The 21563-nt window shown below is 42.4% G+C and overlaps 2 protein-coding genes across 3 annotated transcripts in view; both read left to right on the top strand.

Moving 5' to 3' along the window:
• TMEM217 (transmembrane protein 217) overlaps positions 1-15486 on the top strand; it is a 37008-nt gene extending 21522 nt beyond the window's left edge. Inside the window, exons 2-3 of one of the 2 annotated variants that reach the window (XM_007517832.2) lie at positions 8501-9111; positions 15415-15486. In XM_007517832.2, the coding sequence (XP_007517894.1) occupies positions 8512-9108 (597 nt within the window). In that variant the 5' untranslated portion in view covers positions 8501-8511 and the 3' untranslated portion in view covers positions 9109-9111; positions 15415-15486. Of the gene's footprint in view, positions 1-8500; positions 9562-15414 lie in introns of those variants that run through there. The other variant, XM_060189733.1, reaches the window with a different exon arrangement.
• On the top strand, positions 15423-19826 carry TMEM217B (transmembrane protein 217B). The gene is made up of 2 exons (XM_060189734.1): positions 15423-15541; positions 18886-19826. The coding sequence occupies exon 2, from the start codon at positions 18913-18915 to the stop codon at positions 19465-19467; it is 555 nt and encodes a 184-aa protein (XP_060045717.1). The 5' UTR covers positions 15423-15541; positions 18886-18912; the 3' UTR covers positions 19468-19826.
• Positions 19827-21563: the final 1737 nt, after the last annotated feature.

The raw sequence follows: 21563 nt of genomic DNA, 5'->3' as shown, positions 1-21563 counted from the left end.
CTTCTCCCATTCTGTGAGGGGTCTCTTGGTTTGGGTAGTGGTTTCTTTTGCTGTGAAGAAGCTTTTAAATTTGATGTAGTCCCATAGGTTTATACTTGCCTTAGTCTTCTTTGTAACTGGATTTGTTTCATTGAAGATATCTTTAAAATGTATGTGGAAAAGAGTTCTGCCAATATTTTCCTCTAAGTATCTGATAGTTTCTGGTCTAACCTCCAAGTCGTTGATCCACTTGGAATTTACTTTTGTATTTGGTGAAATAAAGTGATTCAGTTTCATTCTTCTGCATGTTTCTTTTTTTTTTTAATTTTTTTTATTTAAGAAAGGATTAATTAACAAAACCATAGGGTAGGAGGGGTACAACTCCACACAATTCCCACCACCCAATCTCCATATCCCACCCCCTCCCCTGATAGCTTTCCCATTCTCCATCCCTCTGGGAACATGGACCCAGGGTCATTGTGGGTTGCAGAAGGTAGAAGGTCTGGCTTCTGTAATTGCTTCCCCGCTGAACATGGGCGTTGACTGGTCAGTCCATACTCCCAGTCTGCCTCTCTCTTTCCCTAGTAGGGTGTGTCTCTGGGGAAGCTGAGCTCCAGGACACATTGGTGGGGTCTTCAATCCAGGGAAGCCTGGCCAGCATCCTGATGGCATCTGGAACCTAGTGACTGAAAAGAGAGTTAACATACAAAGCCAAACAAATTGTTGAGTAATCATGGACCCAAAGCTTGGAATAGTGGAGAGGAAGTGTTAGGGAGGTACTCACTGCAAGCTCTAGTGTACTTCTGCTTTCAGGTATATATTTTGCAGTAGTTTATAGATATGTGTGAAGATATGCTCTCTCTCACAGAAACTGGTGTATATCTAGGTTTTGGGACTTTGTTAGAAAGTGAACCACCTGAGATGAAATTAGAGTATACTATGAAAGGAAAGGTCTCACCCGAGTAATGAAGCTGAAGGGTTGTCATTCCACATGTGAAGTCTCTGGACACAGTCTGAAGTGAAGCATGTTGAGGTGGCAATCATTACGTTGGTTAGGTTGTGATCGGCGGATGCAATATTATTTGATATGGATTGGGAGAGGCATATGGGAAAGTGGGCCCTATCCAAGGGTTCCAGGACTGGGGGAAGTAAGGGCTCTACAGTGGAGATGTGAGGTTCCTGCTGTCTTAGGGTTCAAAAAGACAATCGATAGTTAATGTCATCATCACATTATTTGGTATTCTGCATGTTTCAACCCATTGTTTCCAACACCGTTTGTTGAAGAGACTCTGCTTTCTCCATTTAATAGTCTGGCCACCTTTGTCAAAGATTAGATGTCCATAGGTGTGGGGCCTCACTTCTGTGTTGCCCTTCTTTATCCTTGTTATTATAGTCATTATTGTTGGATAGAACAGAGAGAAATGGAGAGAGGAGGGGAAGTCAGAGAGGGGGGATAGAAAGATAGACACCTGCAGGCCTGCTTCACTGCCTGTGAAGGGAACTCCCTGCAGGTGGGGAGCCAGGGGCTCAAACTGGGATCCTCACTCTGGCCCTTGTGCTTTACACCACCTGCGCTTAATCCGCTGTGCCATTGCCCACCCCCCGTTAGTATTTATTTATTTATCACCACCAGTGCCTTCCCACTCTGGGCTGACTTTTTCAAGTAGATAGAGGTGGAGGAGAGGGATAGAGAAAAAGAGAGAGAGAGAGATTGGCACTGAAACCTCCCTGAGTGCAGTGGGGATTAAACTCCAACCTGGGAAAAGAAAAAAGCTCCAAACTGGGAAATTCCAGCCTAGGGAAAGCAAAGCAGTCACTCTGCTGGGCGAACTATTTTTCCAAAATAAACTAAATGTCCTGTCAGCGATTCTGATCTTAGTATATAATTTACCCTGCCCATTTCACTTTCTCCCTGGCCTAGAATCCTAAACTTTCGCTGTATAGCTTTACTTTCCTTGTATAGTTTTACTGGATCTAGATGTAGTCCTAAAAAGTCTGTGTTACTACAGTCATTCATTTTGACATACATCCCATCAGGGAGTCTGGCCATGAGTCACCCAGTAGAACACACACATTACCAAGTTTGAGGACCTAGGTCATGTTCCTGGTCCCCACCTGCAGGAGGGAAGCTTCCTGAGCAGTAAAGCAGTCCTGTAGGCATCTCTTCCTCCCCCCACCTTGCAAAAGAAAAATGGAAAAATAGGGCGCCAGGGATGGTGCAGCGGGTTAAGCCCACCTGGTGTGAAGCGCAAGGAACGGCCTAAGGACCCTGGTTCAAGCTCCCGGCTCACCTCCTGCAGGGGAGCCGCTTCACAGGCAGTGAAACAGGTGTCTTTCTCTTCCCCTCTGTCTTCTCCTTCTCTCTCCATTTCTCCCTGTCCTATCCAACAACAATAACAACAATACTAGTAACAACAATAATGATAACAGCAACGATAAACAACAAGGGCAACAAAAGGGGGAAAACAGTGGATTCCTGGTGCTGGCACTGAGCCCCAGCGATAACCATGGAGGCAAAAAAATAAATAAATAAAAAGATGGGAAAAATAGATGGCCACCAGGAGTAGTAAAGTCATCATGCAAACACTGAGCCCTGGCAATAACCCTGGTAGTAAACAATGAATAAACATAGCATCCCCGGGGGCTGGGCAGCAGCGCGGTGGGTTAAGTGCACATCGCGTGAAATATAAGGACCGGTGTAAGGATCCTGGTTTGAACCCCTGGCTCCTTACCTGTGGGGGAGTCTTTTCACAAGTGGTAAAGCAGGTCTGCAGGTGTCTATCTTTCTCTTCTCCTCTCTGTCTTCCCCACCTCTCTCAATTTCTCTCAGTCCTATCCAACAACATCAACAACAACAACAACAACAATAAACAATAAGGGCAATGAAAGGGAAAAAATAGCCTCCAGGAGCAGTGGATTCGTAATGCAGGCACCAAGCCCCAGCGATAACAAAAAAATTAAATAGATAAATAAATAACATTCCATTACACAAATATGTAGTAATTTTTTTAAATCTTCTAACTTTCTGTTAAAATTTTTTATTATCTTTATTTTTTTATTTATTGGGTATAGCTAGGTAGAAATTGAGAGGAAGGAGTAAATAGAGAGGGAGAGAGACAGAGAGACACCTGCAGCCCTGATTCACCACTTGTGAAGTTTTCCCCCTGCAGGTGGGGTTGGGGGCTTGAACCTGGATTCTCGTTCACTGTAATATGTGCGCTCAACCAGGTGCACTGCCATCAAGTCCCTTGTAGTAGTTTCTTCATCTTCAATCCATTTTTACTGAAGTAACTGTTACTAATTAATTTCTTCTTTTCTGGTTACTAACTGGTCTAATTCTATAGATCCTTATTTGCTAATGGCTTTACAGGTTTTGAACAGTTTTCCTACGTCTTTTCATAATGACTGCATTAGATTATGCCTATTCTGCTAGACTTGTGATCATGCTTTGCTAATGCTCTGCCTTACATTGTCATTTACTGTGAACTGCTAGTGAGAGGCAGACCAATAAAGACTTTGACTTGATGGGTTTACTGCACACAGAGAAACCCTTGCTTTCAGCCCAGAGGAATGTTGGGAGGGTGGAGGAGGGATGGTGGGAGGGAAGGAATGTCAGCTTATTGTTGAATGTTGCCTTGTTAGGATCACTTTTGCTGCCCTGGGATCCCTGGCAAATGGGGGGAGACTGGATCATGACCACCGGGATAACCAGAATCCCCTGCACTTCAGCATTCTTTAACACTCTTTTCACAAAAGATTGACTCTAATCCTCTAGCCTTGAATATGGGCTTCCAGGCAAGATCAAGAACAAATTCCTGGGATGGCAAGATAACTCACTTGGATAGTGTGCTGCTTTGCCATGGACATGACCCAGGCTGAAGCCTGGTGCCTACTGTATTAAAGGAAGCTTCAGTGCTGTGGGTTCTCTCTCTCTCTCTGTGTGTGTGTGTATGTGTTTCTAGAATAAATAAATTCCTCTCACCCCCAGTAAAGACACAGGAAATATCTCATAGGGCGACTTTATCTTTATTCAGCTACACCATTTCAGGTAAGCAGAAGGCAGAGGATAATGTTTGTGCTAACATCATGGGGGAATGTGGTTGTCTCATTTTGTTCTTGAATTTTGATGGGAGGTTAGAGGAAAAATCTCTCAGGCAAGTCAAGCATTTATTCTAAGAGTAGGAAAGCAAGGGAGAGTATGTGCATAGACACATGTAGGCCTCAAAAGATAGTGGCAGCAAGCTCTCAAGGAGAGGCTCTTTTTTTTCTTCTTTATAGGACAAAGGAACTTTGGGGTGTTACAGTGATCAATGACAGTTTGAGCAACAGATCATAATTTATTTTTCTTTGCTCTTTATAGTTTTCTCTGGGTCCCCATGTTCCCATTACAGTGTTTCTTGGAGGCAATCTCCTGTACACATCCACACACTTACCCATATTGCAGTTGATTGGTCAACCACCTGATCACTTATTTTCTTTTGTGTGTATTAACCCTTTCATAGTGACCCAGAGTCCCTTGCCCTCCCTGTCTCTAACACAAAGTTGAGTTGCCTTTTTGCCTTTTTTTTTTTTTTGGGGGGGGGGTCTAGGTTCATCTCTGAGGATTTTGATCCCAGCAGGTCTCAGTTAAAGGACCTATCTCCAAACATAGCCACAAGTTTCTGGGGATTAGAATTCATCAAATAAATCTGGGTGTAGGGGAACAACCCTTGACAGTTCCTATGGTCCAGACATTACACCTATATAGGCAGAAGGGCTTTTAAAAATATTTATTTATTCCCTTTCGTTGCCCTTGTTTTATTGTTGTTGTTACTGATGTAGTCATTGTTGGATAGGACAGAGAGAAATGGAGAGAGGAGGGGAAGGCAGAGAAGGGGAGAGAAAAACACCTTTAGACCTGCTTCACGGCTTGTGAAGCGACTCCCCTCCAGGTGGTGAGCCGGGGACTTGAACGAGGATCCTTATGCTGGTCTTTGCGCTTTGCGCCACGTGTGCTTAACCCGCTGCCCTACTGCTGGACTCCCAGGCAGAGGGATTTTACAGATATACTTCAGGTAAAGGATGTAAAGGAAAAAGTAGAGTCTCCTGGATTACTCACACCCGATACCAAAAGCCTATACGACTGGAGAATGCTCTCCAGCTAGAAACAGAAGAGCAGAAGGACATCAGAGAGAATCCAGGTATGAGAAGGGGCTGATGTACCACTGCTGACTCTGAGCCTACAGACAATACAGGCCTCTAAGAATAGAAGTGGCAAGGAGTTGGGCGGTAGTGCAGGCAGAGGGTTAACCGCATGTGGCGTGAAGCGCAAGGACTGGCATAAGGATCCCGGTTAGAGCCTCCGGCTCCCCACATACAGGGGAGCTGCTTCACAGGCGGTGAAGCAAGTCTGCATGTGTGTCTCTCTCCCCCTCTCTGTCTTCTCCTCCTCTCTCCATTTTTCTCTATCCTATCTAACAACGACGACAACAATAATAACTACAACAACAATTTAAAAAAAGGGCAAAAAAGGGGGAAATAAATAAATTTAATTTAAAAAAAGATTAAAAAGGAAAGAAAAGAAAAGAAAAGAAAAGAAAAGAAAAGAAAAGAAAAGAAAAGAAGTGGCCCTCAGCTGACATCTGGCAAAGACATGGGGCCTTTGAGGAACTGAGTTTGGCCAAAAACCTGCGAGTAGATTCTTCTACAAAACTTTCCAATAAGAGCTCAGACAGCTAGGGACACCTTGATTTCTGCCATGGGAAACCTAAAGCAGAGAAACCAGCTGAGTCTTGGTGCAGTCAAAACACCCAACCTGTAGAGAACCATGAGATAATCAAGCTGGGGTAGTTTAACATGAGTTTGTGGTGATTTGTTATAGCAGCCACAGCGGAAAAAAAAAAATCAATAACCAGCTAGAGAGTCAGCAGCTTCAGATATGCTATACTAGAAATTAAACCTACAAATGCCTTACATTTATTTATTTTTTGTTTTTTATTCTGGACAGAGAAATCAAGAGGGAAGGAGAGTGGTCTGGGAGGTGGTGCAGTGGATAAAGCATTGGGCTTTCAAGCATGAGGTCCTGAGTTCAGTCCCTGGCAGCACATGTACCAGAGTGATGTCTGGTTCTTTCTCTTTCTCCCCTTGTCTTTCTCATGAATAAATAAATTCTTAAAAAAAAAAAAAAAGACGGGTGGAAGGTAGCATAATGGTTATTCAATATACAAAGAGATTCTCATGCCTGAGGCTCCAAAGTCCCAGGTTCAATCCCCCGCACTACCATAAAACAGAGCTGAACCAGTGCTCTGGTAAAAAAAAAAAAAAAAAAAAAAAGAGGGAAGGAGGAGATAGATAGAGAGGTCTGCAGAACCCTTCAGTACTTGTGAAGCATCTCCCCTGCAGATCAGAACCTGTGCACTGTAATGTGTGAACTCAACTTGGTGCACCAAAACCTGGTCCCTCAAATGCCTTATACTTAAAAGACTTGTTTGTTTTGACTGCCAGAGTTTTCACTGGGGATCCATTTGTACCATTCTACCACTCCAGGTGGATTTTTCTTTTCTTTTCTTTTTTTTTTTTTCAGATGGAAGGTTTGAGTCAGAGAGGGAGTGAAGAGTCAGAGAGAGACACCACAGCACTCCTCCAGTGCTCATGAGGATTCCCCTGTACAGGTGCTCTCATGTGATAGCCAGAGGCTTGAACCTGGGTCTTTGTGCATGGTGAAATCTGTGCTTTACTGGGGGAGCCATCTTCCAGACCCAGACTGATTTAATGAGATACCAGAACACTGCTTCAACATATATGGTGCTGGGGATTGAGGCCAAAGCTTTTTGTCTAGGAGTTCTGTCCACTGAGCTACCTCCCCAGCCACAACAAGTTCCTTTAGCGTAGAATGATCCAAATAACAAAATGAATATCAGTAAAATTGACTTAGTAAACAGTAAACTTTTTTTTTTCTTTTTTTACCAGAGCACTGCTCAGCTCCTGTTTGTTGTGGTACTTAGCCTCAGGCTTTAGAGGCTGTTTGCATAACCAAAATACTATTTCCTCTGCCCTAACAGTTAGGAAACTTATTACTTGAGATGAGTCAGATTCTTGAATCAGAAAATTAGCAAATCAACTTCCCAAATGGCAGAAAAGATTAGTCTGTTCAGGTTGAGTTGGAGCTAAATTCTGAATGACTGTCAGTTACTATGACTAATTCCTCTTGTGGTGAGTAAGTCAATGTATGGGAGTCAAAATGCACAAATGGTATAGACACACACTCTTCCCTCACCACTGTCAACAAGAAAATCAATACGTGTGGTTATAGATATACTAAAGATCATGAAATTCTAAACAGGGCTTAGCACAAAATAAGCTCTTAGTACATTATTGTTATCACGATCATGGTTTATTATTATTCCATGTTAGCTAACTAGCTATTCCTGAGAAGTTATTTATTTCATTTATTTATTTTTGCCTTCAGGGTTATTGCTGGTGCTCAGTGCCTGCACCATGAATCCACTGCTCTGGAGGCGATCCCCCCTTTTTGTTGCCCTTGTTGTGGTTATTATTGTTATTGTTGATGTTGTTTGTTGTTGGGTAGGACAGAGAGAAATGTAGAGAGGAGGGGAAGACAGAGAGGAGGAGAGATAGATAGACACCTGCAGACCTGCTTCACTGCCTGTGAAGCGACTCCCCTGCAGGTGGGGAGCGGGGCTTGAACCGGAATCCTTAAGCGGGTCCTTGCACTTTGCGCCACGTGCGCTTAACCCGCTGCGCCACCGCCCGACCCCCGAGAAGTAAATATTTTAACTGAGAGTTTTGTACTGGCATAGTAGGTAGCTCGAGAAATGTAATCCTATACAAAAAGAGCCTGTAGAATAAAAAGAACAAATATTAAAATTTTAAAAGTCACAACAAAGAATACACAAAACCATACCAGTGGTATTTTATTGGTACATAAATTTCCACGTTGTCTCTATCTAATGAAATGGAAACTTCCAAAACAAGTACCTTGACTTCCAAAACTGTCTCAGGCAGGCAAATAAAATAAACACAGTTATATGGAGTAAAGCAATAGGGAGTAGTGGTGACTACAGCAATAGTACCTTCTTCAGCCTACCTGAAACCAGTGTAGTTCAAATTCCCTTAAAACATTGCAGTGTCATTCAAACAAAAACATGTTTGAGGACTATGATACAATTTTTTGCTCTTTAAATTCTCTAGCCTTACTGAATTCCCAGGTTGCATATATGACAACCACTAGGAAGTTTTACACATCGTTGTGCCTAGATCCTACCTAGAGAATGTTTTGATTGGCTTGGGCTACGTCCTGGGCATGGCTCATTTATCTGCTCACTGATACCCACCCCTAAGTGCGTCTTCCATTCTTCCCACTCCTATTTTCAACCCATCTTACACAGTCTTGCCAAAACTAATATTCCCTGACTTCTGTAATTCTCTCTGTGATTTCTCTTGGGGGGAGGGGGCAGAAATGTTGGTGATTCACCACCTTGGCCAGGACCAGGGCCACCCCTCACATGTTCTGTCTCCACAGGAGGTCTTGACATGAAACAGAAGCGCTGGTGTGGGATGACCGCTAAAATCGGCAGTGTGTTAGCGGGGTTTTTTTCCTTGATGGCCACCAAGATGTACCTTATCTTTGAAGTGAAGTACTTAGGAAAGGGCAATGCCACAGACACTCCCCCAAACGGTACAAACAGCCTGATAAATCAATTCATCGCCTTATGGAGTTTGGAAATCGTCCTCTTTCAATCTTGCGTCACCATTGTCATCAGCTGCTTCCTCATATATTCAGTGTATGCCCAGATCTACATGGGTGTGATGTTATACATTACCTGGATCCCTTTGTTTGAAGTCACAAATATTGTGGTACAAGTCCATACCACTGCCAACTGCAGACTGAACGAGGTCCGAGCTATGCGCTGGTTTGGCTTGATATCCCGTATATTCTTTCATTGTTTCTGGATGTTCTTTACCATACAGGAAGCCCACATAATCTACAAACTCCGAAGTAAGGGCAATATAATTTCCTACAGAAGACGTATTTCTGCAACCAATGAAGAATATTCACGACGGTTGTCAAAGATCAACAACTATCACCGCCGCTGTAATGACCAATTCCAGTCCTCTTCTCACCCCTGAAAGGTAGACCTCTCAGGTCCTCATGGAAGTTCTGTTTCCATATCTTTCTCATTTTCTGAGTTGTGAAGCAACTAGAGGCCCTCCTTTCATCTTTTTGAGGGAATATGGAAAGAAAGGTCATTATAATCACAACTGCAATAGCCTGTTCACTGAGGATGTTTATTTAAAGGACATGGTGAATAACATGCACTCCTTGAGTTCCTCCTTTTCTGGTCAGACCATCTTATTGGTCAGAATGAAGACAGCAAAGGGGATGAAACAAAGCTGGGTTGCAGTTAGGCAAGCCTCATCTTTTGGTGTAGCTTCACCGGCTTCTCAAATTTAACTCTAGGATTGACAGTTCTGCACTTGTATCTCAAACTGTTGTATCATAAAGGATATTTCTATGTTTTTTTTCCTCTATCACCTGTGCTATAACTCACATGAGTAAAGGAATAAAAATAGAGAAAATTATTATTCAGTTTCTTCTTTTTAAAAATGTAATGTTGGGCGGAGGGTAGATACCATAATGGTTATTATGGAAACAGATTTTCATGCCTAAGGCTTCAAAGTCCCAAGTTCAGTCCTCCACACCACCACATCATAAGCCAGAGCTGAACAGTGCTCTGGTTTAAAAGAGAGAAAGAGAGAAAGAAAGAAAGAAAGAAAGAAAGAAAGAAAGAAAGAAAGAAAGAAAGAAAGAAAGAAAGAAAATGCAATGCTTGGGGCCAGGTGGTGGTGTACCTGGTTAAGTGTTGTATGCTTTACATTGGGTTCTAGTTCTCCCCCGCCAAGAGAATTGGATCAGTCCTGCTAATTTCGCGGGCCGCTTGGCCCCACCCCTAGGAACCCCGAGAGAGGGTTCCAAAGTGGGAGAGTGTCAGAGTTCCAGAGTTGAAGAGTTGGAGAGTTTCAGAGTTCCTGAGTTCGAGAGTAAGAGAGAGTGCTTGCGCCGCTGCAAAGAGACAGCAGAGTTCTGTTTGGTGATTAGTTTGTCTTAGTTTATGAATCGTTGTTCCTGAATAAAGAAATACAGCTTCCCTGCCCAGCCGTTGTCTCTGGTCGTCTCTGTTACCCACCCGTGAAGCTAGTCCGGCCAGCTGGAGCTGTCCGAATTTTTAACAACAGTTAAGTGCACACATTATAGTGTGCAAGGACCCAGGTTCAAGCCTGTACCCACCTGGAGGGAAAAATTCACAAGTGGTGAAGCAGGGCTTCAGGTGTCTCTCTGTCTCCTCCCCTCTCAATTTTTCTCTGTCACTATCCAATAGCAACAACAACAGTAACTTGGAAAAAATGCAGTGGCAGTGACCTGGGCAGTGGTACAGTGGACTAAGCGTTGTACTCATAAACATGAGGTCTTGAGTTTGATCAACAGCATCACATGTGTTACAGTGATGCTTTGATGTCCCCCCCCCCATTCTCTTTCTCTCTCTCTTTCTCCCTCCCTCCCTCTCTCATAAATGAATCATTTTTTAAAATGCAGTCATCCAGGAGGTGATGCAGTGGATAAAGCACTGGATTCTCAAGCATGAGGTCCTAAATTTGGTCCATGGTATTCTCCTCTCTTTCTTTAATAAGAAACTAAATACATGTATTTTTTAAAAATATGCAATGCTGGGTGGCTGGCCAGTGGCGCACTTAGTTAAGGGCACGTATCATCATGCTCAAGGAGCCAGATGCAAGCCACTGGTCCCATTTTGTGTGTGTGTGTGTGTGTGTGTGTGTGTGTGTTTGAAGATTTTTATTTATTCCCTTTTTATTGTTGTAGCTATTATTGTTGTTATTGACGTCGTCGTTGTTGGATAGGCCAAAGAGATGGAGAGAGGAGGGGAAGACAGAGAGGGGAAGAGAAAGATAGACACCTGCTGACCTGCTTCACTGCCTGTGAAGTGACTCCCCTGCAGGTGGGGAGCCTGGGCCTCAAACTGGGATCCTTATGCTGGTCCTTGAGCTTTGCTCCACATGCGCTTAACTCGCTGTGCTACTGCCCGACTCTCTCTCTCTCTTTTTTTATTCATTTTTTTTAATTTTATTTTTTAAATTTATTTTTTTATTGGGGAATTAATATTTTACATTCAACAGTAAATACAATAGTTTGTACCTGCATAACATTCCCCAATTTCCCATTTAACAATACAACCCCCACTATGTCATTTATGGTCCCCATTTTCATGGGGAAACCTTCATGAGTGGTGAAGCAGTGCTGTAGGTGTCTTTCTTTTCTCTCTCCCTCTCTAGCTCCCCCTTCTCTCTCTCTCTCTCTCTCTCTCTCTTTATCTCTTTATTGGGGGATTGATGGTTTATAGTCCACAGTAAAATACAATAGTTTGTACATGTGTAACATTTCTAATTTTTCCACATAATAATTCAACCCCCACTAGGTCCTCCTCTGCCATCATGTTCCAGGATCTGAACCCCCCCAACCCAGAATTTTTTTTACTTTGGTGCAATACACTAACTCCAGTCCAATTTCTGCTTTGTGTTTCCTTTCTGTTCTTATTTTTCAACTTCTGTCTATGAGTGAGATCATCCCATATTCATCCTTCTCTTTCTGGCTGATCTCACTTAACATGATTCTTTCAAGTTTCATCCAAGATGAGGCAAAGAAGGTGAATCCATCATTTTTAATAGTTGAGTAGTATTCCACTGTGTATATATACCACAGCTTTCTCAGCCACTCACCTATTGTTGGACACCTGACATTATTTGTTCTTTTCTGTATCTATCATTATGCTGGGAACACTGTAAGATACAAAAAAATGTTGCAAGCTGTGAGGCCTGACTCTGAGGATTTTGCAGTCTATGAGAAGAAACTAAACCACTGTGAATAGACCAATTGATCAGCTGTATAAGATTTCATATTATCATACAACAATGAACTTCACATTTAAGTTCAGGTCCAGAAAGCTTAAGTTAGTAGCTTAAGTAGTTTTAGGTTTAGTAATTTAAGTCAGAATGGAAGCCAAACTGAACAAGCTTCTACTTCAAACATTAAGTGTGGGATTATGTGAAAGCATGGTAGAGCATAGGGGAACTCCCCCATCCTTGAGATGGAGGTCTGAAAAGACACCCCACCTGTCAGTCTCTCCCTTTCAGGGATGGAGCTTGGAGGGAAACGCTTTCTTGACTCAGTTCCCCCTTGTCAGTCTCCCAGGCTTCACAGAGGCCTGCAACCTCTAACACTTAACTCATTCCCCTGCTGCAAACCAAATGGTTGCCTGCTTGAAAGTTCACTATAAGTTCACCATCTTTGATCACATACAAAATACACTTCATCACTGCCTTCCCAGTAACTTAACAATGAGACCCACACACACCTTATTTCTCCATTCTTTGATCATCATGCTTTACATCAATGCTCTGCCCTTCTCTGCTTTATCTCACTCTGCTGGTTTAACCACCATGTTTTTCTTAATACCTTTAGATAATAACTCTTGCTTCATGGAAACTAACTGCTTTGACCTTTTGGAATCTCATCAATTCCCGTCATTCCTTAGCCCTCCCCACCATAGGGGTACTGACCTTTTGGAAACTTATGATTACTGACATATGTGAAAATGTTCTTTGTTCCACGCTATATAAGCCCTCTCTTTTCTGAATAAAATTGTAAGTTCATACCTGAATTTCTCCTGGCTGTCCCTTCTGCATCACACACATCCCTTGAATTGGTGATGGGGAAGCCAGCGGCTATCTCGGTTGTGAGGCCACCCACGTGAGCACCAGCAATTCAATCAGGGAGATTATAGTGGTTATGCAAAAGAGTGTGGTCTAAGAGGTAGTGCAGTGAATAAAACACTGGACTCTCAACCATGAGATGCTAAGTTCAATCCCTAGCTGTACATGTTCCAGAGTGATGTCTGGTTCTTGCTTTCTCCTATCTTTCTTATTAATAAACAAATAAAATAAAATAAAATAAAATAAAATAAGAAAGACTTTTGTGCCTGAGCCTCTGAGGTCTGTGTTCAGTCCCTGGCACCTTCATAAGCTAGAGCTAGGCACTGCTTTGGTAAGATAGGTAAATGTCCTCACTTAGCTTTAACCATTTGCTTATATTGGGATCCTTAATCAGGCAGGATACAAAGTGAATCATGGACTGTTTCTGGCAGATGTTTCTGGGTGGTGGTGCACCTGGTTGAGCATACACATTATCACGTGCAAGGACCTGGGCTCAAGCCCCAGTTCCACCAGTGCTGAAGCACTGCTGCCAGTATATCTCTTCCTCTCTCCTATCTCCCACTCCCTCTCAAGAGACTGGCATACTTTAATGGTGTTTCTTTAGTCACTATCAGGCCAGGCCACCCCATCACCTGGGGCCCTAATAGGGGAGTCCTGGGATTCCCACACAGACATGATGGGCCTAGACCTCTAACAGATCTCTCTCGCCACTGTCACCGACCATCTCCATCAGGAACAACATAATGGACCCCTTTGTGGGCTCCTATAGGATCTTGCCCTCAATGTGGATCAAGAAGGGTAGGTAATGGTCCCTTCTCCAAAGGGAGATTGGATAACATACTCTACCTACCACCTGAGGAAGATGGGTCCTGAAATTAGCGCAGCCTGGAATGTTCCTAGCTGTGACCACAGAATGTGAGCTCAGACCTATAGGGATGCAGAGGTTACATAGGCTCCTGTTATGAATATGGGCCCCAAATCAAATTGATGGTTTACATTTAACAATATTTATGTACTTTTCCCATATTTGGGAGATACTGTCTTCCCTGATCCAGCTTTCTAGTCCTTTTTTTTAAACTATGACACAGCATCTCTCCAGACAATAATGTGGGTCCACCTAAAAATTGGATGTCAGGCTCAGGCAAAAACTAGTGAAGTCATGGCCCCCTTAGAATATACCTAAAACAGATCTACTAGCTTTTTCCAAAACAGAGACCCCAAATCTTCATCTGCAATATTCTTGCCTTTAGGTTCATGACTAGTCAACAATGTGTTACGCTTTATATCTTAACTCTTTTTCAGCCACCAGGTTCCAGATGCTACCATGATGCCAACCTGACTTCCCTGGGCAGATGACCTCACCAATGTGTCCTGGAGTCCCACTTCCCCAAAGAGAGAGACAGGCTGGGAATATGAATCAACCTGTCAACAACACCTATGTTCAGTGGGGAATCAATTACAGAAGCCAGACTTTCCACCTTCTGTACCCTGTAGTGAACCTGGGTCCATACTCCCAGAAAGATAAAGAATAGGAATGCTATCAAGAGAGGGAGTTGGGTATGTAGTTCTGGTGGTAGGAATTGTGTGGAATTGACCCCTCTTATTCTATGGTCTTGTCAGTATTTCCATTTTATAAATAAAAAAATAAGAAAAATAAAATAAAAGGGGCAGCAGGTAGATAGCATAATGGTTATGCAAAGAGGCTCTCAAGCCTGAGGCTCCAAAGTCCCAGGTTCAATCCCCTGCACCACCATAAGCCAGAGCTGAGCAATGAAAAAAAAAAAAAGCAAGATACCATTGGGTAGATACAATTATCTGAAGGTGGGGTCATTAAGTGAGTTTCTTTCTGGGCCATGGGGCAGTGAGATCTCATATCTATTTACTAAGTAGAAGGATAACCCTAAGAACCTAAATGTGGTATTTCTAGGCTCCCCTACCCACTGGGTGGCCATTTTTATTAAAAGATATATTCATTTTAATGGATTATAATAAAGACTAGTAAGTATATCACAAAAATAAAATAGAAAAATTTGATAAACTCTGATATAAGTTTATCCTGGCGAAATCATCTCCACAACCTACTAAACATGTGTATTCTTCCAAAGTGTAGGCATAATTCCGTCTCCTGCTCCTTCCTGCACCATCCCCACCATGATGCTGATTTGCTATTCTATACATTCTTTTTAAAAAAATGTATTCCCTTTTGTTGCCCTTGTTTTATTGTTGTAGTTATTATTGTTGTTGTTACTGATGTCGTCATTGTTGGATAGGACAGAGAGAAATGGAGAGAGGAGGGGAAGACAAAGAGGGGGAGAGAAAGACAGACACCTGTAGACCTGCTTCACTGCTTGTGAAGTGAACCCCCTGCAGGTGGGGGGCTGGGGGCTCAAACTGGTATCCTTCCGCCAGTGCTTGCTCTTTGCCAAGTGTGCTTAACCCACTGCGCTACCGCCCGACTCCCCAGTTTTTCTTTTTTAAAGTTAAAAAGGAATTGGGAGTCAATAACAATAACAATAATAAGTACAACAACAAAACAAAGGCAACAAAAGGGAATAAATATAAAAAAATTAAAAATATTTTTTAAAAAGAAAAGCTGGCAACTTTGTTTCTTCCCCAGAGTAACTGTTGCACCATTTTATATTCTCACAGGTGGTATATGAGAAGTCCAGTCTTCCACATCTTTGGCAGCAGTCAACAGAGTCCACAAAGTTTTCATTATACCCATTTTAATGACTATATAATGATACATATTGTGGTTTTAACTAACATTTCCCAGGTAATAAATGATGTTAAGAACTTTTTTGTGTGTTTATTTAGTTAGCATCCTTATGTCTTTTTTGGTAAGGTGCCAGTTTAAATATTTTTCCCATTTTGAAAATTAGATCTATTTTTCTTTTATTGGTGAGTTTTGAAAGTACTTTATATTCTTTTGATACAAGTCTTCCATCAAATATATAATTGTAGAGGTTTTTCCTGTATTTTCATTTATTGAACTCCTTCTTGGACATCAGAAATGCTTTATTTCAATGAAATTCAGTTTACCAATTTGCTCTTTTATGAAGTCACACAGAATGGGGAGGATAGTGTAAGAGGTGGTCATGGTGGGAATGGTGTTCATACAACTATCTCAATACATAAGCAATTATACCCATGTGCCAGCAACTATCCTGTACAACTATCTTTCTCTAGGAAAATGATTTGAGAGAAAAAAAATTGAGATGGTGTTGGGGGAGGCTGCTCAGTGGGACAAATACAATGTGAAACACTGGCTTCATTCCCTGGCACTGTATGACATAGCATTTCTTTGGCTTGTCTTTTCCCTTTTAGATAAATAAATAAATAAATAAACCTTTTTGAAATTTGTTTTTTAAAAAACTTATTTGGGGCCGGGTGGTGGCACACCTGGTTGAGCACATGTATTACAATGTGCAAGGACCTGGGTTCTATCCCCTGGGCCCCACCTGCAGGGGGAAAGCTTTATGAGTGGTAAAGCAGTGCTGCAGGTGTCTCTCTGTCTCCTTCTCCCTCCCCTCTTAATTTCTAGCTGTCTCTATCCAATAAATAAAGATTAAAAAAAAGTTTAAGAGTTTTTTTTAAAAAAAGGACTTATTTACTAGAGAGAGAGATCCAGAACATCATTCTGGTATATACAGTATTAGGGGTCAAGTTCAGGAACTCATGCTAGAGGGTCCAACACTTTATTCACTGTACCACCTCCCGGGCTATTGTATTTTACAATATTTTATTTAAAAACTTACACATTTAGGGGCCAGGTGGTGGTGCATCCAGTTGAGTGTACATGTGAGCATATGCAAGGACCTGGGTTCAAGCTCCCTGTCCCTACCTACAGGGTGAAGGACTCACAAGGGGTGAAGCAGAGCTGCAAGTGCCTCTCTCTCACTCTCTATCTCCCTTTCCCACTCTCATTTTCTCTTTGTCTATATCTAGTAAAATATTAAATATATATATTTATTGACTAGAGATATAGAAATAGAGAACCCAGCATCAATTTGATACAAATATTTGTTTATATTTACCAGAGCACTGCTCAACTCTGGCTTATGGTGGTGTTGGGGTGAACCTGGGGCCTCAGAGCCTCAGGCATGAAAGTCTTTTGCAGAACTATTATGCTACCTCTCCAGCCCTGATATAAATCTTTTAAAAATAGTATTTGAGATGTACCTTAAAGATGTTATGCTACGGGCCAGCTGGTGGTGCACCTGGTTGAGCATACACATTACTACACAAAAGGATCTGGGTTCAAGCTTTTCCCACCTGCAGGTTTCACAAGCAGAGAAAGAGTATTGCAGGTGTCTCTCTTTCTCACTCTCCCCCTTACCTTTCAATTTTTCTCACTGTCCTATCAAATAAAATAAAGTTCAGACAGGAACAAAATTAAATATATATATATATATATTATGCTAACAAGTGGGGGATATAGCATAATGATTATGCAAAGAGACTTTCATGCCTGAGGCTCCAAAGTGTTAGGTTAAATCCCCACACAACCATAAACCAGAGCTGAGCAGTGGTCTGGAAAGAAAAGAGGAAAGAGAGGGAAAAGAGAAAGAAATTATGCTAAGTGAAACAAATCAGATAAAAAAATACAAATAGTCTATGACCCTACTTATATGACATATGCAGAGAAAGAAAGTAGAATGGAGGTATATAGGGGCTGGGGCAAGGGAAAATAAGGTGTTAGTGTTTGAAGGGTACAAGGTTTCCTTGGGCAAGATGAAAAAAGTCTGGAGATGGGAGGTGGTGATGGTGGTTGCACAACAGTATGAAAGCATTTTATACCACTGAATTGTACACTCAAAAGTTGTACACTAAGATCTAGATATATTGTGATCATTTTGCAGTATACATACCTAGAATGAGTATAGTGCATATGTCAATTGTATTTCAAGTTTTTAATTGACTGAGAAAAAAAAGGAGTTGAAGTGGTAAAATTCACATATATTTCGCTACAATTTAAGTAATTAAAAAAAAAGACCTGCTATGAGGTTCAATCCCCAACACCAGCATAAACCAGAACTAAGAAATGCTCAGGTCTAAAAATAAATAACTGGAGGCCAGGTGGAGGTGCACCTGGTTAGGTGCACATGTTACAATGTGCAAGGACCTTGGTTCAAGCCCCTGGTCCCCACCTGCAGGGGGAAAGATTCACAAGTGGTGAAGCAGGACTGCAGGTGTCTCTCTCTCTCTCTCTCTGTATCACCCCTTCCCTCCCAATTTCTGGTTGTCTCTACTATCCAATAAGCAAATAAAGATAATAAAAAAGTTAAAAAAATAAGAGTCAGCAAGATAACTTGCCTTAATAGTAGACCTGCTTTGTCACATAAGTAACTCCACTGCACTGGAGGAAGCGGTGGTCACCCTCCCCACCCATCCCACCTCACCTACACTCCTTCTCTATCTGAAAAAAATTGGTCCAGAGGAGTCAAGTGCCAGTTACAATGACAACAACAGCAGAAATGAATATTTTAGAAAAACAAAACAACCAACCAACCAACCAAACAAAAAACTGCTACTGGCAAAAGAAAAGAGAATTTCACTTGAGACAGAAAGGAGATAGAGATAAGGACAGAGACAGAGACAGAGAGATAGGCCTAAGCACTACTCTGGTACATGCGATGTGAAGGATTCAACCAGGAGCTTCAGCCAGGCAAGGCTGATGCCCTACCACCTGAACTATTTCCCCAGTCACTGAGTTGAATCCTTGAACACCCTGCTGTTATCTAAGAACTGATCATTGGTTCCACATACACTATGTTAGAATTGGGTTAAGGACCTTCTTTCAGGAGCCCCGAACTGACTCTATTAATAGAGTGTTATTCTGGATCCAGGTACTTCCTAAACCACACAGGCTGACACAGGCAGAAGCACATTTAACCATCCAGTGGCACAGTTGCAGCTGGCACAACAGAGACAGGCATGAGTGACATGTATCCCAGGCCAATGATGCCCTTATCTAAAACTGTGGTCACCTATGGCTAGTTAGGCCACAGGAGGGACCAGACCCCATGTCCCTTGACTTCTAAGCCACTGCCTGTCCATATACAACCCTATCTCTCAGCTCCTCCACTGACATCTAGATTTTTTTCTTTTCCTCTACAGGAAACAGTCCAGTAAAACCAGTACAAAATGAACAACAAAATGCTTTCCTCCATAGTGGGCCTTTTCTCTGTCCTCAGCACCATCCAGTTCCTCATCTTCGACGTGAACCAGATTTCCTACATTGGCAGCGACAACAGGTATAACATATACCTGGAAACAAGGTCCTGGTCATTCCTTGAATTCATGGCCCACAGGAAGGCCATTAGCATTGGCCTCTCGATCATCACCATCATAATAAGCATCTCACTTCTCTACTGCCTCCACGTGAATCACTACATAGGTCTGCTGTGCTATGCCCTGTGGATCATTGTCTATGAGTTTACCAACTTTGCCCTAGTCCTGCTCATCATCGGGAGTATTCGGGACCTCTTCAGGGAACTGAGTTACCTGCTCTTGTTCTTCCAAATCTCCCGCATGCTTCTGCATTTCCTCTTCCTTCCTTTTGTCTTCAAGTACGCCTACCAACTTTACAATGAGTGCAAGACCACCATTCAAATAGGACGCCGCAAGCGCTCCTCCAGCAGTATAGTTGACCAGTGGACACCTGTAGGGCCAAGGACCCTGTACCGCAAGTCAAACTGAACTGCGCCACTGAGAAGAGAGAGAGGCACAGTGCTCCCCAACATGGAGTCCCGCTTTCCCTGCCTGCCTTCTGTTGGATTGTGTTTGCCTGTGGGGGGTTCTGATTGTAAAAGTGATTCTCTGGGGAGGGAAGGTTAGCATGTGTGTGTGTTGGCAGCTTGCTTACAGTGTTTAGTCCTCTGCTGCCTTTGTGCTTACTTTCTCATCTCACTGCTGTGTGCTGTTGATTCCTTGTCCCTTCCTCTCTGCACACCCTTAGCTTCTAGATTTTCTCTTGTGAATTGCCCCAAAGATGTGGGGTTCTGCGGAGTCCTGCTGGAGCTGGACTACCCAATAAACCTGTCTGTACTGATGGAGAAGTTCTGTCTCTGTCTTTCTGCCTAGAGTGGTGACATCCTGACAGCAGCAACAACAACAATAAACTAAATTGCCAGGTAACTTTGCTCTCCAATGTAACTGCCACAAACCAGTCATACCATAGCTATTGAATTGGAATTGAATTTAATTGGGGCCAGGAGGTGGCGCCCCTGGTTAAGCACTCACATTATAGTGCACAAGGACCCAGGTTCAAGCCCCTGGTCCCCACCTGCAGGGAGAAAGCTTCATGAGCGGTGAAGCAGGGCTGCAGGCGTCTCTCTATCCCCCCCCTTCCTTCTCAATTTCTCACTGTCTTTACCCAATAATAAAAAATATTTAAAAATTAAAAAAAAAAAAGAAATTGAATTTAATCTTGAATTAAATTTGACATATGGTCCAAAACTCAGTTTCAGCATATCCGTCTTAGTATATTTACTGCCTATACTTTTTAAAAAATTGCCACCAGGGTTATTGGTGGGGCTTGGTGCCTACTGCTGAATCTACCACCACTCCCAGCAACCATTTTTTCCTTTTTTTTAAATTTCTTTCTTCCTTTCTCTCTCTCTTCTTCCTTCCTTTCTTTATTTCTAATTTTTATTACATAGAGAGAAATTGAGAGAGGAAGAGGAGGTAGAGAGAGAAAGATAGAAACCTGCAGACTTGCTTCTTCACTTACTCATGAAGCATATCCTCTGCAGGTGGGGAGCGGAGGCTTGAACCCAGTTCCTTGTGCTTGGTAACATGCACTTAACCAAGTGTGCCACCACCTTGTCCACACTTTATAAAATGAAATATGTATGTATTTGTTTCTTTTTAAAAATATTTAATTAATTAGCTTATTTATTTATTTATTTATTTTTGCCTCCAGGGTTATCACTGCATGATGAATCCATTGCTCCTGGAGGCCATCTTTTTTCCATTGTTGTTGTTGGTGTTACTGTTATTGTTGTTATTTCTGCTGTTGTTGTTATTGGACAGGACAGAGAGAAATTGAGAGAGGAGAGGAAGACAGAGAGGGAGAGAGAAAGATAGATACCTGCAGACCTGCTTCACCACTTGTGAAGTGACCCCCCTGCAGGTGGGGAGCCGGGGGCTTGAACCTGGATCTTCGTGCTGATCACTTGAGCTTCGCACCATGTGCACTTAAACCAGCCCCTGATTTATTTTTTAATGAAAGAAAGATACAGAGTTAAAAGGAGAGAAAGAGAGAGGGAGAGAGAGGGAGAGAGAGAGAGAGAGAGAGACCAGTAATGAGAAGCAAAATTCTAAAGCAATATATACCCCTACTATTGAGAACTGGTATGCCATGATTAGTAACAAATGGAGAACAGCTTCTACTGAGCTCTGAGAGCTATTTACATTCCCCACCCTGTGTGCTCCCCATCACACCCCACCAGAGGACTGGTCAGTTCTGGCTTATGTTGATGTGGAGGACTGAAATGGTTAAATGGTTAAACACATAATCATTATGCTATCGCCCATGTTCCCCCCCCCCCATGTGTGCTTAATGCTAATGTTCCCTGTCTCTGTGTGGTATAATGAAACTGAGAACTAGGGCACTCAGGTCATGTGATCGAGGCTATGTAACAAGATTTGCATCTAGACCATCCAACTTTACAGTGTGCATGTGATTCTCTGCCACAGTCTTCCCAAGATGAATAACAGGTATCGGATGGGAATGAAGTCAAGGGACACTGTTTTGACCACATTCCTCCAAACTATGAGAACAGTGACAGTAG

Source organism: Erinaceus europaeus, chromosome 4 (assembly GCF_950295315.1).
Source record: "Erinaceus europaeus chromosome 4, mEriEur2.1, whole genome shotgun sequence".
Taxonomy (NCBI): Eukaryota; Metazoa; Chordata; class Mammalia; order Eulipotyphla; family Erinaceidae; genus Erinaceus; species Erinaceus europaeus.
Note: the sequence above shows the minus strand (reverse complement) of the source record. Positions and strands in the feature narration are given on the sequence as shown.

Coding starts and splice junctions, on each gene's coding strand:
- TMEM217B (XM_060189734.1), top strand. CDS start 18,913: ATGAACAACAAAATGCTTTCCTCCATAGTGGGCCTTTTCTCTGTCCTC.